The sequence below is a fragment of the Eucyclogobius newberryi genome, unplaced genomic scaffold (genome assembly GCF_026437365.1).
Source record: "Eucyclogobius newberryi isolate DKJ021-1_F unplaced genomic scaffold, fEucNew1.0.hap1 SCAF_1, whole genome shotgun sequence".
In the NCBI taxonomy this organism is placed as follows: Eukaryota; Metazoa; Chordata; class Actinopteri; order Gobiiformes; family Gobiidae; genus Eucyclogobius; species Eucyclogobius newberryi.
In genome coordinates, this window is record NW_027315723.1 from 15859375 (window position 1) to 15874289 (window position 14915).

Here is a 14915-nt window from a genome sequence, read left to right on the forward strand (position 1 = left end):
AGGGAGGGAGAGGGAGAGAGAGAGAGAGAGAGAGAGAGAGAAGGAGGGAGGGAGAGTTAGAGAGGGAGAGAGAGAGAGAGAGAGAGAGGGGGAGGGAAAGAGAGAGAGAGTGGGAGGGAAAGAGAGAGAGAGAGGGGGAGGGACTTGCGCTGACACAGGAGGGAGGGCCACAGTCACAGGCTTCAAACTACTGCATGTGTCAAAGAAATACAAGATATGAGCGAAAACAAGTCTTCTTCTAGTCAAAGCCAAGGTCTGGTCCTGTTCTCCATCATGTCAGGTGGAGTTCATGTAACATCACAACAAGCTAGACATCCTGTAGTTTAAAACTGAGCTGGTGGTCTTTGGGTTAGGGTCAGAATAAACAAACAAACAAAGGTGAAACCAATCATAATAGCCTGAGAAAAGACGCAATTATTATGTTGCAGGTTTTTGGAGCAAATCCCAAACAAATGATGATACTGTTCCTTTTTTCTTTCTGCATATTTCTTTCAAAAACAGTAAATCACCTATGGATTTACATAGGCCCTTGTCAATCACCTGAGATTATGGCATCAAATTCAAGAATAGGAACACAATTTATAACATAAGAAGTTTTACTACATGTGAGAATTTCCAAAATGATGTATTTCTCTAAATGTGACCTTTAATTATAATTCATAAGACTTATTTATAATATAGTTACAAAGGTTTCAGGTGTTTTCATATAACAGGGTACAACACTCAACTCGACTATTGTGGTGTACATTCATTTTATTCACATTTTCAGTGGTTTAGTGACACATCTTTAGTAAACGTGAGGATTGATCACTTGTCACACGTGCAGTAAACATCAGGCAGTGGAGGAGGAGCAGTCCTGTGGCACAGTCTGTTCAAGTTTATGTTTGGCTGTATGCTGAACATAACACGTAAAGTCATTTTAGCACGTTAGAGAAAGATATGTATCATAAAACATAAATAAAATCATACTCAAAAGGAAACTGAGAAGTTAATTGGTTGTACTTGATTAATTGCACATGGAAAATGGTGCTCCTGTCCGGGGCCTGTAGATTTGGCAGGGTCAGATATAGTTGTATAGTTTGAGGTTAGTCCTGTTCAAAAGGTCAGGTCCTGCAGTTTGGCACAGCTGATGTTCTGTCCCGGCTCGTGGCTCATTCAGAATGTGCTGCTGTGTTTCCACCGTGGCACAGTCAGAACATCTCATTTCCTCCTGCTGCGGGTCTTCTCGCTCACAGAAGGGGCGGCTTTGGGACCATTGGTTCTCTTCTTTTTGGGCATGGAGTGTTTGCTCTTTGGTTGTGAGGATTTGTTGCCATCTAAATGTGACTGAAAGGAGAGCAGGAATTTAAACAGATGACTGTAAAAGTTATAATAAAGTGTATGTTGATTTTGCACAGACCTTTGAGGAGGGTTGAGGCGCCTGCTGCCGAGCCTCACACTTGTGTCCGTTCATTACGCCGTGAGTGACACCAATGTCCACTTTGTTCTTCTTGTGACCCCCAAATAAAGTGAGAAGCAAATCTGTATTACTGTATATTAAGCTTTTAGAAAGTTTATGTAGCTTTGCAGATGTTGTGGTGTGGTTGGATAAATATAGTGAAATAATGGACCTTGTCACTGATATAGATTATCAGGAGAATTTTCTTTTTATTTTACTTGAGGATATTTCTTATGAAAATGACATAGAATGGTGCTCCATCTGAGAGAGGGACACCAACACATTGTCTTTATAAAAATGCAAATCCAGTCGGTTCTTTTGACTATAGAACATTGTATATTATCTTCATGCAATGAGATTGTACCTGGCTGGTGCAGGGGCTGTCTGTGGGAGAGCTGTCCACTCTTGGGCTGGACTCTGTAGAAACACTGCCCTCTGCTGGACACACACACACGCACGCACGGACGCACACGCACGCACGCGCGCACGCACGCACACGCACACACACACACACACATTCAGATATTTTTAACTATAACAGCTGTTGTATTTGGAAAACACAAGTACAATGAATGACAAACAACACATTAGATTGTCCTTTTTTGCATAATCTTGTACCTGCACAGGTGTGAACAATCAGAAAGAACTGACTCATCAGATTTTTGGTGTGAACTTAGCCCGTGACTCTCTGTACAACACCAGGAAAGCCGAAAGAGTGTTCTGAAGCTCTCACCGTGTTCTCTGCTCCACTGACTCATGAGCTCCAGGATGTTTGGAGGACGCACCGGTCGGGAGAAGTCTCCCTGAAACCCAATGGCAAATCAATCCTCAATATAATATATGTAGAGTTCATATACAAATACATAAGCACATAATGCACATAATGCACATAAACATGATAGTGGTCTCACAGTGATCCAGGGGTTCTCCAGCAGCTGATAGGCCGTCATCCTGTGGGCGGGGTCTGAGCTCAGGAGACACGCGAGCACCGTTTTGGCTGGAAATAAACACTTGATTATTCCTGGTCTATCCTTTACCTTCATATTATGACTGTGTAAACCTGTAGAGATCTGACCTGTGTCACTGACAGAGTCCCACACAGGATGAGGAAACACCACTCCCTTGTTCATTTTCTCCAGACGCTTAGTTTTAGATTTAGTGTCAAACGGAGCACAGCCACACAACCTGCATGAGCCAGGGACTTTAAGTTTCAGTTTGAAATCAGATTAAATAAGAGAGCCTACTGGTTTCACAGAGGAGAAAGTGCAATGCAGGAAAAGTTCAAGAACAGTTATGTATAGCAATGAAAAATACCCACAGCAAGTATGTCATAAGGGCTTTGAAATGTCTTCTAACCGTAAAAAAGATAAAACAGTAAAACATACACACGATGTATTAATATTATTACAGTACAGTCTAGAGGTAAAAAGTTGTGTATATGTTATCATAGTACGGTTTAATTTCTCTTATATAAATATGAATTATATAAAAATTGGCCCTGCGACGAGTTGGCCACTGTCCAGGGTGTTCCCCGCCTAAGGCCCGAAGTCACTGGGATAGGCTCCAGTCACCCGCGACCCCGAAAGGGAACAAGCGGTAGAAAATGGATGGATGGATGGAATGGTCTTATAAAAACATTAAACTTACAGCATGTACATGATGACGCCGATGCTCCACACGTCACAGCTTTGGCTGTATCCTCGGCCGCTCATCACCTCTGGAGCTGGGCACAAAAGTATACTTTGTTGTAGTGCAGGGCAACAAACAATACAAGATTCTTTGATAATTTATTTATTTTTTATTATTAAAAATAAATTAAAATGGCTATAATTTCCTGGGAGGGGGAAGTCAAGACAGCCTTTTAATAATTACTATTAAACACACAAAAGTCAAATTTCTTCCACCAAATTCTCTACTAAAACCACATGCTTTTACTGACAGATGATTATTATTCATTACATTTTTATTGACTATTAGAACTGACTGAATCTCGATCTCTGGATTCCTCGATTATTGCCCAGACCTTCTCTAAAGTCTAACAGAATCCACTCCTGCTCCTTTTCTCTGCTCTCTTTACCCATGTAGTTGTCTGTCCCACAGACTTGGGTCATGAGGGTCCCGATCCCGGCCCCTCCCACATCAGACTGCATAGCCAACCCGAAGTCTGCCACCTACAGGACACCAAACAAACAATAACTGCCAGTTTTGTATTCACTATCACTTATTGGCAATATGCATTCATTTTGTCTCTAACTTTAATGATGATGGGAGAATCGTCGTCCTCCACTGGGCTTTTCAGCAGGATGTTTTCAAGTTTGAGGTCTCGATGTGCAATATCTGAGGGAGAGAAACAAAATATACATATGTGAACTTTCAGTCCTTAATAGTGTACAGTGCACATTGAAATGACACATTTTACATAGCAAGTTTTAAAATGCTCACACATGACACTTTAGGTTGTTTTTTAAATGATTGTTTATTTGGATGAGATGACCATTGGCTGAGGTCCTAGTGTCATGCTTATCCACGGAAACAGAGAAGTTGATTTGAAAGCAAGCATCTTCAGTCAGTATATTGTATAACAAGGTGCACAGTGTGACTTGTATTCTTTTATCTAACTTAAGCCAGAGTGGAATATATCAGTTCTCTGCTTGTTCTAATTGAGCAACCAAGAACAAGTCTTGCCGCTTTGTTTTGAGCAATTTGTATTTTTACTAGATCTTTTTTGAGATGCAGAAGACAACACTTCAGAATAATATGACAAGTGGCATAATTTGTGATTATTTCTAAAGTGTCACGCTTGACATAATGACTACATACTTTATTTACAGCAATGCTACTGTCAATACCAGGACCCAACAGTTCAGCTTTGTCTACTTGTTCTATACTCTCCCTGGCAATGTTTAATTTGAATTCAGATCCTTGTGCCAACTTTTGTTTTGAGCCTTTTATCAGACCTTTAGTTTAAATATTAAGAACTATCTTGTTTTGTTTAACCCACAAACAAGTTGATTTGATTGCATGAATCTACAGCATAATAAAGAGTTGAGAATCTGCATAAAATTACATTGAGGTTGTTGTCACAATTAAAGGTAAGTCATTAATAAAACCAGAGAACAAAAGAGGTCCTAAACAGTTCTAAACGTTTAGTGTCAGATGAATAACCAGTGTAGAAAACGCCTCGTGGTAGAGATCACTTTGCATGAGTGCTGCAGCAGAAATGATCAAATCATATCTTTTTAGTTCCTCTATCAAAGTCTGTTGCATCAAAAGCGACAGCAGCAAAGGATCTTGGTTTATGAAATTCCCTTCTCGACTAATGCCCAGACACACGACTCTCCTCATGTTCTGTCCTGCACTTGTCCAACAGTAAACAGGCTACTCAGATTGCGTTGGTTGTGATGTTTGCTAACACGTCTTCTACTATTAAAGTCAACATGAAAGGGTTTCGTTCTAAGACTCGACATACCCTTTATGTGTTTGTTACCTAGACAACATGTGTGAGTGTGGACAGTGGTTTGAAAAGTAAATAGACCAGAGATTCAACAGGTGACTCCTTGGCGCTCTCCTCCCGCTCTGTATCTTAGACCCCCTGGGCCTGCACTTTCTCACCTCTGCGATGCAAGTAGACCACCACTTCAGCCAAGGCGCGTATTATGGGCCGCGCTTCATCTTCTGTCAGAAAGCGTTTCCTTTTCAGAAGCTGCTTCAGGTCTCCTCCGGCGCACAGCTCCAAAGCAAGGTACATTTTCTGAAACAGACCAATGCAAGTTTGACAAATTATAAACTAATGGGAGAGAAACAAAGAAGGAAGCTCCGAAAATTGCTGTTGTAACAGAGCATGATTTGGCTCTTTTTTGTATTCCACCTCACATTCACATTGAGCAGGTCTGGTCTTGAGGTCCTTACCTGAGCCGTGTTGAGCACTTCTCTCAGGTGGATGATGTTGGGGTGGTCCACTCTCTGGAGGATTTCAATCTCGTTGTCGAGGAGTTTCCAGCGTGGGTGTCCTGGCTGCACACAGGACCACAGCGATCATGTCATATTTCATACATATTTGAACAGAGCCCGTTATGTAAAAATCCAAAATAACCTCAGGTTTGTGAATCTCCTTGATGGCCCACAGGGTTTGAGTCTCGATGTGTGTTGCCCTGTAGACCACACCATAGTTCCCTTTGCCCAGTTTTCGCTCAAACATATACAGCCTCTGTGAGGAAGAATAGGTTAGGTTTAGGTTAGGTTAAACTTGATTGTCTTCGTCTTGGGCTCACTGTGCTGCAGGTTACAGGTGTTAGAGTTAGAGAACAAATTATACTAGAAAATATTCCAAAATATATTATTAGTATATTAGACAGTAAGTGTGGTATCGCTCTTTGAGATGGAACAGGATCTGTAATGTGTAATTCTATAGTAAGGTATCCTAAACAGAAATGTTCAAAAGAAAAATCCACAGATGTTTTCCCTGATCATATTAGTCGCAAGGGCCATTTTCTGCTCTTTTCTTATTTTCACACACAGTCAAGTCGGTCCTTGCCCTCTTTAGGTATTAAATATATGATGGCTTCCTTCCCCAGTTAAATGTGGATAAGAGGGGTAAGTGTATGTTTTAGAACTTTATACCACTCTGCGGTGAACCCATCACTCCTGGGAGATTTATTGTCTTTTTTGTCCCATTGGCTTTATTAGATTAAATTGGGATGAGAGAGAAGGGAGGACATGCAGTAAATTGTCAAAGTCTGGATTCAAACTCACAGCCTGCTGCATATGGAGCCTGGCATGTGTGTGCTGTGCCTTAACCACTCGATCCTCAGGCAGCGCAGCAAGGGCCATTTTCACATGTTGTTTATCCAACCACGGCACAGCATCTGCAGATTAACTTGAGACATTTGAGCTGATTCGTCTCAATTAAACACTGCAGAGATATTGAGGATGGGAGGACAGCTGACACACCGGGATCAAGGGCAACCAATATGAACTTGCCCTCTGGTTGTAAACTGAAAATTGACTAACCTGAGCTATAATGAATGGAAACATAATTACTTAGTCTCTTTGTGTTTCTGTTTATTTAGAGAAGACTTCCTCACAGATGTAATTAGGTGAATGAGCTGTAATTACATAAGTGCTCTTCGTCTCACCGTGAGCTCCGTGTCGTTCTGTAATCTCGTGTATGGAACATCTCTCACTGGAGTCTTCTTACGTCTTGGGATCATGTCCACATCTCCACCACTCTGCTCTCAGCTGGGAAAAACAAACAAATACATGGGCAGGGATTTTAGAAATTGAGCTTCAGTTTTGGAGCAAAAAAGGGCCGTGCCTTTCAAAGGTGCACTATATGTAGTGGACGGTCTGCCATGAGCTTGTCTCCATGGAGACTTTGTTGCTTTGCTTTAATGTTCTACAGTATGGCAGTAAACAAATCCAAAATCGTATTTATATCATGTTTTTTTTTATTGCTCAACACCTTGATAAACAGCTATTCTTACTGTGAGTGAGTATTTCCACAGATCTAACCTGTAACTTGGCCTGGTTTTGTCATGTTTGCTTCCATGGAAATAGAAATACAGTGGACGATTTCAACAAAGTCCATGAGTGGACTTCTTAAAACTGTAGAAAACATTTTTAATTAAGATTAGTGCTTAGTGAGCTTTCTTTATTGCTCAAGGTCCAATCCAATGTAATCACAATTACAGCTCCAAATTAAATTTATCAAACTGAAGGACTCAACTTACCGAGACAACGTTGCATGTTCGTTTGTAATGACTTGACTGGTGACTTTCTTTATTTCTTTGACACCTTTCTTGGCCTTAATGTGCAGGACAAGTCGAGGTGCTTTCCCGGTCAATTAGTTAATTCAGCATGATTTCAATAAACAACCCCAGATTGTTCAAGGCTTTTGACCATATGTCCAAAAAAGTGACAAAAACGCCCAAAAGTTCAACGTTTTCTCACAGGTTTCTCGGGCTCCTTATATACGTCGCCATGGTAACCAATCCGTAGTTGTGTAAAAGGCGTTAATTTACTGCTGTTGAGGACTTAAACTCAAATAATTAACGCATTCAAAGCGGGCACATCACGGTCCTACCTTGTGGAACGGGCTCGCAAGTCCGGAATCCGCGGTAAAACATGCTCAAACTCAGACGTCAGAGATTGTACTTTTCTCAAACGTTTAAGGCCAATCTTTAGGGCGAGCGAGGAGGGACAAACTTCGCACAGACACGCGTCTCCATGGAAACCAAGGCTAATGATTACACACGTCGTTCAAATACTTTTAGTTAAATGTTAGTCATTAGCTCGGTTTAATATGTCATAACAACTTGAATTTGAGCTGAAAAACTAGGCATATTGTAAATGTTTTGTATTCTTTACATTTATACTTTTAACTCTCCTCAGCTCTGACGTGTGACTCGGCCTTGTTGAGCCTGTAGATAATGTTTAAGGCCAACATGTTAACGGGGATCAGCAGGTGGTGAACCCCCAAAACACAAAAGTAACATATTGCATCATTAAATAGCCTTCTTCTGGCGAATAGCAAACATTAGCAGTTCATATTTATATAGCAAATATAAACTGTAGTCACTACACTTTATTGGCAATAAGTACATTTTAAATGGGTACTTAAATACTTTTACTCAAGTAGATTTCCATATGCGCTACTTTTACTTTTACTTGAGTATTTTTTTGCACCTGTATCTGTTCTGCACAATTGAAGACATGGTTACGTTCCCGCGGCCTCGTGGGGTGACGTCACTCCAGGACGTGATCCCGCGGCCTCGTGGGGTGACGTCACTCCAGGACGTGATTCACGTTTGTTTATATTTGAATTGATGCGTCGTGACGTCACATTGAGTATAAAGCCCGCGCTCCGCGAGCCGTTGTCATTCTGGTCTCTGGTTGTGGTCACGTGCCAAAAGGCAAGCTCACTTTCTCCAAATGGCAGCGACAGAAGCCTTGAAGAACTCTCCCAAAGGAAGGCTCCGCTATGACCCGTACTGGGCTCAGAGAGGCCAGGACATCATGGACGGTTACCGGGAACGGCCCCGCCTCTCCTCGTACGCTGCCGCGGTGGTGCGGAGGCTCCGTGCTCTCCACGTTCTCAAGTCCAGGTTCAGCTCGGGATCCACACACCCAGAGCCTGATCCCGCCGGACTTGTCCTGATGTCGCCCACAGTCTCCAAAACGGCCGGAGGCATAATCCGCTTCGAGGAGTGTAGCGGTAGACTACTTTTCCCAGAATGCATTGCATCTAGGTTGTTGGGACTTCCTGGGATTGGAATAAACGTGCTTCAACACTTAAAACGCTCGTGTCCCGAGTCTTCTTCATACATGGTGTCAGAAGTGGCGAACTTTCAGTCTCCGCGGCGTTTTCGGAGCAGCACTGTGCGGATAACTTGCGGAAGAAATTTTTGGCAGTTTTTAGAGAGAAAAATGACCGTTGTGCGGGCGAAAGCAGTCACCAGCGCGAACTAACAGGTGTGTGCGCGCGCAGCCCCATCCACATGTCGGCGGAGGAAGAAGTGCAGAGCGACGGTGCATCAGAAAACTTAGATCCTGAACGCAACGACGCCAGGGATTCAGGGGAGAGATGGCGACCACTGTACAAATAACTCCCCCAGAGACATTTGATTTTTCACGGCCTACAGAGTGGCCAAAGTGGATCAGACGTTTTGAATGGTTGGTTGGTTTGGTTTCGCATTGCAACAGCCCTCGACAGCAAACCAGAGGAATATCAGGTGAATTCACTCCTGTATGCAATGGGAGATGCAGCTGACGACGTTTTGGCTGTTTTACCACTGAGTGATGATAACAAAAAGAACTATGGTGCGGTCAAAGCAGCTTTTGATCAACATTATGTGGGAAAACACAACGTCCTTTTTGAAAGAGCGTAATTCAACTCCAGACGACAACAAGATGGTGAGAGTGCAGAATCTTTCATCACAGCTGTACACAAACTTTCAGAAAATTGTGGATTTGGAATGCTTAAAGAGGAACTTATAAGGGACAGAGTTGTAGTTGACATAAGAGATAAAAGATTGTCAGAGCAACTACAAATGACTCAGAATTAACACTTGCCAAAGCGATTCAGAAGGTCAGGCAGAGTGAAACAACAGACAATTTTATACAGCAGCGTTGCAGAAGAAAAAGCACTGAACATGGACATTATACGACCAAATATTAAAAGAGGCAAGTCTCAGACATGGCAGAAGAAGGAACAAAATATAACCAAGCCAAATGAAAAAGAGTGTAGTCACTGTGGACAAAAGAATAAGCACTCATGGAAAGACTGCCCAGCTATAGATGCACAGTGTCGTAAATGTCAGAAAAAAGGACATTTTGCGGTAGCTTGTCGTAGTAGTGAAGCAGCAGGTTTACGTGAAGTAACTGAAAATCTAAGTAATACAGACAGTGAAGAGCTTGTGTTCTTAGGGGAAATAGGAACAAACAGGTCAGAACCCTGGGTTCAAAAGGTCAAGTTAAATGGTGAAAAAGTTGAGTTTAAACTTGACACAGGGGCAGATGTTACATCTATTCCAGAGAGACTGTACAGGCCAGACAGGGACGGAAAGCTGCAGAAGCCTACAAAGAAACTACTAGGGCCAGGCAGTTACCCTCTTAAAGTTAGAGGCTGCTTTGGGGCGCAGTTGGTAGTAAAAGGGCGCACTACGTCACAAGATGTCTATCTGGTGTCAGGTCTAGTACAGCCATTGTTAAGTAGACCAGCATGTGAGGCTTAGGTCTGGTGTACAGAGTAGACACAGTCAGCGAAACTGAAACAGTCTCTGGTCGGGAGCACGACCAGAGACTGCATTGTGTGCTTAAAAAGTTTCAAAAAGAAGGTCTCACACTTAATGAGAAGTGTGAGTTTGCAAAAAGTGAAATCATTTTTGTGGGACACAAAGTTTCTGCAAAAGGCATCGAGGCGGATCCAGACAAGGTAAAAGCGATCCAGCAGCTGCCACAGCCCCAAAGTGTGGAGGACGTGCGCCGTCTCTTGGGCATGACTAACTATCTTGCCAAGTTCATGCCGCAGTTAGCCAGTCACCACACCGCTTAAGGAGCTGCAGAAAGAGAGAAACGAGTGGATTTGGGCACAGCCGCAGGAAACGGCGTTTCAGAGAATAAAAGAAATCTTAAGTTCTCCGGAAGTGCTCGCTCAGTACTCCAATAATGCAGACACAAGAGTAGCTGCGGATGCATCGCCATACGGTATTGGAGCCGTACTCTCTCAGAAACAGTCGGATGGTTCGTGGCGGCCGGTGACCTACATTTCAAGAGGACTAACCGACACAGAGAGACGCTATGCCCAAATAGAAAAGGAGGCACTCGCTGCAACATGGGCATCTGAAAGACTTTCTTCTTACCTCATGGGACTACAGTTCACACTGATTACGGACCACAAGCCTTTGGTCCTTCTTCTGAGCACAAGAGGCCTGGATGACCTACCTCCACGCATCCTGAGATTCCGCCTCAGGCTGCTACGATTCTCATTCAACATTGTCCATGTGCCTGGAAAAAACCTCGTCACCGCTGATGCCCTGTCACGAGCTCCGCTGGCGGGTCCGCCGTCATTAAGTGACCTCCAGTTGGAGAAAGAGGTAGTGGTTTTTGTGGACTGTGTAGTGTCTCAAATCCCAGCCACAGAAAAAAGGCTGGGGGAGCTAAAGGCAGCACAGGAAGTAGACAAACTGTGTAAAAAAGTAACTGACTATTGTTTGACAGAGTGGCCAGAAAAATGTAAACTATATCCAGAAGTAAAAGGGGTCTGGCAACACAGAATGGACTTTCACGTAGCTCAGGGTCTTCTCATGAAAGGGGAGAGACTTGTGATACCACCTTCAATGAGAGCGGACATTATTCAACGTCTGCATGAAGGACACCAGGGCATTTCAAAGTGCAGGGCCAGAGCAAAACAGGCCGTTTGGTGGCCTGGCATCTCAGCACAAATAGGTCAAATGGTGGAAAATTGTGAAAGAAACACAGGTTACAGAATCGTGAACCTTTGTTGCCAACACCTGTTCCTGACCGCCCATGGCAGAAGGTCGGCATGGATCTGTTTGAATGGTCAAAGAAGCAGTATCTTCTTCTTGTTGACTTTTTCTCCAGATACATTGAAATAGTTGAACTCAAACACACAACAGCAGAAGTTACTATTAAAGCTGTCAAAGTGTTTTCAGATAATGGGCCGCAGTTTTCGTCAGAGCAGTTCAGACAGTTTGCAAAAGAGTATCAATTCACACATGTTACGAGCAGCCCCAGATACCCCCAAGCAAATGGAGAGGCAGAGCGTGCTGTTCGCACTATCAAAGACTTGTGGAAAAAGGACAGTGACTAAAGCAGAGCGCTTCTGGCTTACAGGGCCTCTCCACTGGAACATGGGTTCTCCCCAGCGCAGCTGCTCATGGGAAGAAACCTGCGCACCACTCTACCTCAACACACAACCAAGCTGGATTCTACATGGCCGGATTTACAGACTTTTCGAAAAAAGGATGAGGAAAGGAGACGTGATCAGGCTAAACATTACAACCGTAGACACCGTGCCAGACCACTCCCAAAACTATCATCTGGACAGAAAGTGTGGATTACCACTGAGGAAACCACTGGATCTGTAGTTAGACCAGCCATTGCTCCCAGATCAAATCAAATCAAATCAATTTATTTTTGTAAGGCCCAAAATCACAACAACAGTTGCCTCTGAGGGCCACAGGGAGAAATGAATCAACAATGTCTGTGGTGGCGATGAAGTCAGACAATGTCTGTGGTGGCGAGGGACGATGTCCCAGGGTCCTCTGTCCTTAGACTCTCCTTCTCGGCCAGGAAAAACTACAAAAAAAAAACCTCTTTGGGAAAAAAGCGTAGAAACCTGGAGGAGTTCCAGTGAAGGAGAGATCCGACTCTCACAGACGGACAGACGGACACGAGGGAGACTGGAGCTGGACCCACTCTTCAGGCAGAAGAGGGACCGACTGAGGCGAGCTGGACCCACTCTTCAGGCAGAAGAGGGACCGTCTGAGTCGAGCTGGACCCACTCTTCAGGCAGATGAGGGACCGACTGAGGCGAGCTGGACCCACTCTTCAGGTAGATGAGGGACCGACTGAGGCGAACTGGAACCACTCTTCAGGCAGATGAGGGACCGACTGAGGCGAACTGGAGCCACTCTTCAGGCAGATGAGGGACCGTCCACACAGGGCAGGGACCACTTCACCAGGAGAGGGACATCTGGGTCCACAGGTCCTCAGGAGTGAGAGAAAGAAAAAGAAGGCGGTGAGCAGTTTGCAAGTGGAATTAAAAAATAAATATTGTTTGATAGCATAAGTAGTCAGAAGAAGAGGATAGTGCTCAAGCTGTCATACTTCCCCCAGCATAATTACTCCTAGGGCAGCGTAGCTAAAGCTGTGGGTTTATGTTTCTGTTCCTAACTACTCTGACCATAAAAGATTTCGAAGAGGAACGTTTTAATCCTGGACTTAAATGAAGAGACTGTGTCAGCATATTTAACATGGGTCGGGAGCTGATTCCATAACACAGATCATATGTGGTAGAGACTGTTAGGGGTTTCCTGAGGAGAAACAGAAGGCACCTCAGACCGACAGGGACTATTACTAGTTCAGGTCGTCTGGTGAGACCTCCTGAGAGACTGAATTGGTAAAGATTCTAGATGTTCACATAAAATGTTGTTCTAAAGACATACAGCTATGTTCAATACTATTGTGAAAAGAAATGCTCATACTAAAATATGTTGTATATTTGTGTTTATTTGAAATGTTACTGTTTACTTTAAAGAGTATACCTTTAGCTAAAAGGAGGAGGTGTAGCGGTAGACTACTGTTCCCAGAATGCATTGCATCTAGGTTGTTGGGACTTCCTGGGATTGGAATAAACGTACTTCAAGACGTAAGCCGCTCGTGTCCCGAGTTTTCTTCATACAAGGAGGAGACCAAGAAGAGAGCCAGGCGGGCTTTCCGGCAGCGGCAGGTGGAGCTGCAGCGCTTCCAGGAGCTGATGGAGCTCCAGCAGAAACAGAACCTGCAGAGCGTCCGGGACATGATGGACTGAGAGCCGCAGCAGAGGCACCTTAAGACCCTCAACTCCCTCCAGAGCCTGGTCCAGAGCCTGGTCCAGAAACTGGTCCAGAACCTGGTCCAGAACCTGGTCCAGAGCCTGGTCCAGAGCCTGGTCCAGAGCCTGGTCCAGAGCCTGACCGCGCTGTGTCTGAGTGGAATCGAGCTCTGCTCACAAGTGTCCGAGGTCAAGGAAACTACAGAGGGAGCCCTCCAGGACACGACTGTGGCAGAAGGAGCCCTCCAGGACACGACTGTGGCAGAAGGAGCCCTCCAGGACACGACTGTGGCAGAAGGAGCCCTCCAGGACACGACTGTGGCAGAAGGAGCCCTCCACGACACGACTGTGGCAGAAGGAGCCCTCCAGGACACGACTGTGGCAGAAGGAGCCCTCCAGGACACGACTGTGGCAGAAGGAGCCCTCCACGACACGACTGTGGCAGAAGGAGCCCTCCACGACACGACTGTGGCAGAAGGAGCCCTCCACGACACGACTGTGGCAGAAGGAGCGCTCCAGGACACGACTGTGGCAGAAGGAGCCCTCCACGACACGACTGTGGCAGAAGGAGCCCTCCACGACACGACTGTGGCAGAAGGAGCGCTCCAGGACACGACTGTGGCAGAAGGAGCCCTCCACGACACGACTGTGGCAGAAGGAGCCCTCCACGACACGACTGTGGCAGAAGGAGCGCTCCAGGACACGACTGTGGCAGAAGGAGCCCTCCACGACACGACTGTGGCAGAAGGAGCGCTCCAGGACACGACTGTGGCAGAAGGAGCGCTCCAGGACACGACTGTGGCAGAAGGAGCCCTCCACGACACGACTGTGGCAGAAGGAGCGCTCCAGGACACGACTGTGGCAGAAGGAGCCCTCCACGACACGACTGTGGCAGAAGGAGCGCTCCACGACACGACTGTGGCAGAAGGAGCGCTCCAGGACACGACTGTGGCAGAAGGAGCCCTCCACGACACGACTGTGGCAGAAGGAGCCCTCCACAACACGACTGTGGCAGAAGGAGCGCTCCAGGACACGACTGTGGCAGAAGGAGCCCTCCACGACACGACTGTGGCAGAAGGAGCCCTCCACGACACGACTGTGGCAGAAGGAGCGCTCCAGGACACGACTGTGGCATAAGGAGCGCTCCAGGACACGACTGTGGCAGAAGGAGCCCTCCACGACACGACTGTGGCAGAAGGAGCGCTCCACGACACGACTGTGGCAGAAGGAGCGCTCCAGGACACGACTGTGGCAGAAGGAGCCCTCCACGACACGACTGTGGCAGAAGGAGCGCTCCACGACACGACTGTGGCAGAAGGAGCGCTCCAGGACACGACTGTGGCAGAAGGAGCCCTCCACGACACGACTGTGGCAGAAGGGGCCCTCCACGACACGACTGTGGCAGAAGGAGCGCTCCACGAC

At 45.5% G+C, this 14915-nt stretch overlaps 1 protein-coding gene across 1 annotated transcript; it reads right to left on the minus strand.

Moving 5' to 3' along the window:
* Positions 1 to 1200: 1200 nt before the first annotated feature.
* Positions 1201 to 7611, minus strand: stk33 (serine/threonine kinase 33). Its single transcript, XM_072449815.1, has 14 exons — positions 7521 to 7611; positions 6574 to 6676; positions 5532 to 5645; positions 5348 to 5452; positions 5051 to 5189; positions 3693 to 3775; positions 3516 to 3609; positions 3086 to 3161; positions 2514 to 2623; positions 2350 to 2435; positions 2172 to 2241; positions 1803 to 1876; positions 1400 to 1486; positions 1201 to 1326 (listed from the first exon to the last, which is right to left on the minus strand). Exons 2-14 carry the CDS (start codon positions 6646 to 6648, stop codon positions 1201 to 1203), a joined length of 1239 nt encoding a protein of 412 aa, XP_072305916.1. The 5' UTR covers positions 6649 to 6676; positions 7521 to 7611.
* Between the last annotated feature and the right edge of the window lie 7304 nt (positions 7612 to 14915).

Bases quoted from the DNA above. Each gene is read 5' to 3' on its own strand.
- stk33 (XM_072449815.1), bottom strand. From the start codon at position 6,648: ATGATCCCAAGACGTAAGAAGACTCCAGTGAGAGATGTTCCATACACG. The intron at 5,453-5,531 runs GTTATTTTGGAT...TCCTGTGTGCAG, and splicing joins AGGAGATTCACAAACCTGAG to CCAGGACACCCACGCTGGAA. The intron at 3,776-5,050 runs GTGAGAAAGTGC...TCTCTCCCTCAG, and splicing joins GGTCTACTTGCATCGCAGAG to ATATTGCACATCGAGACCTC.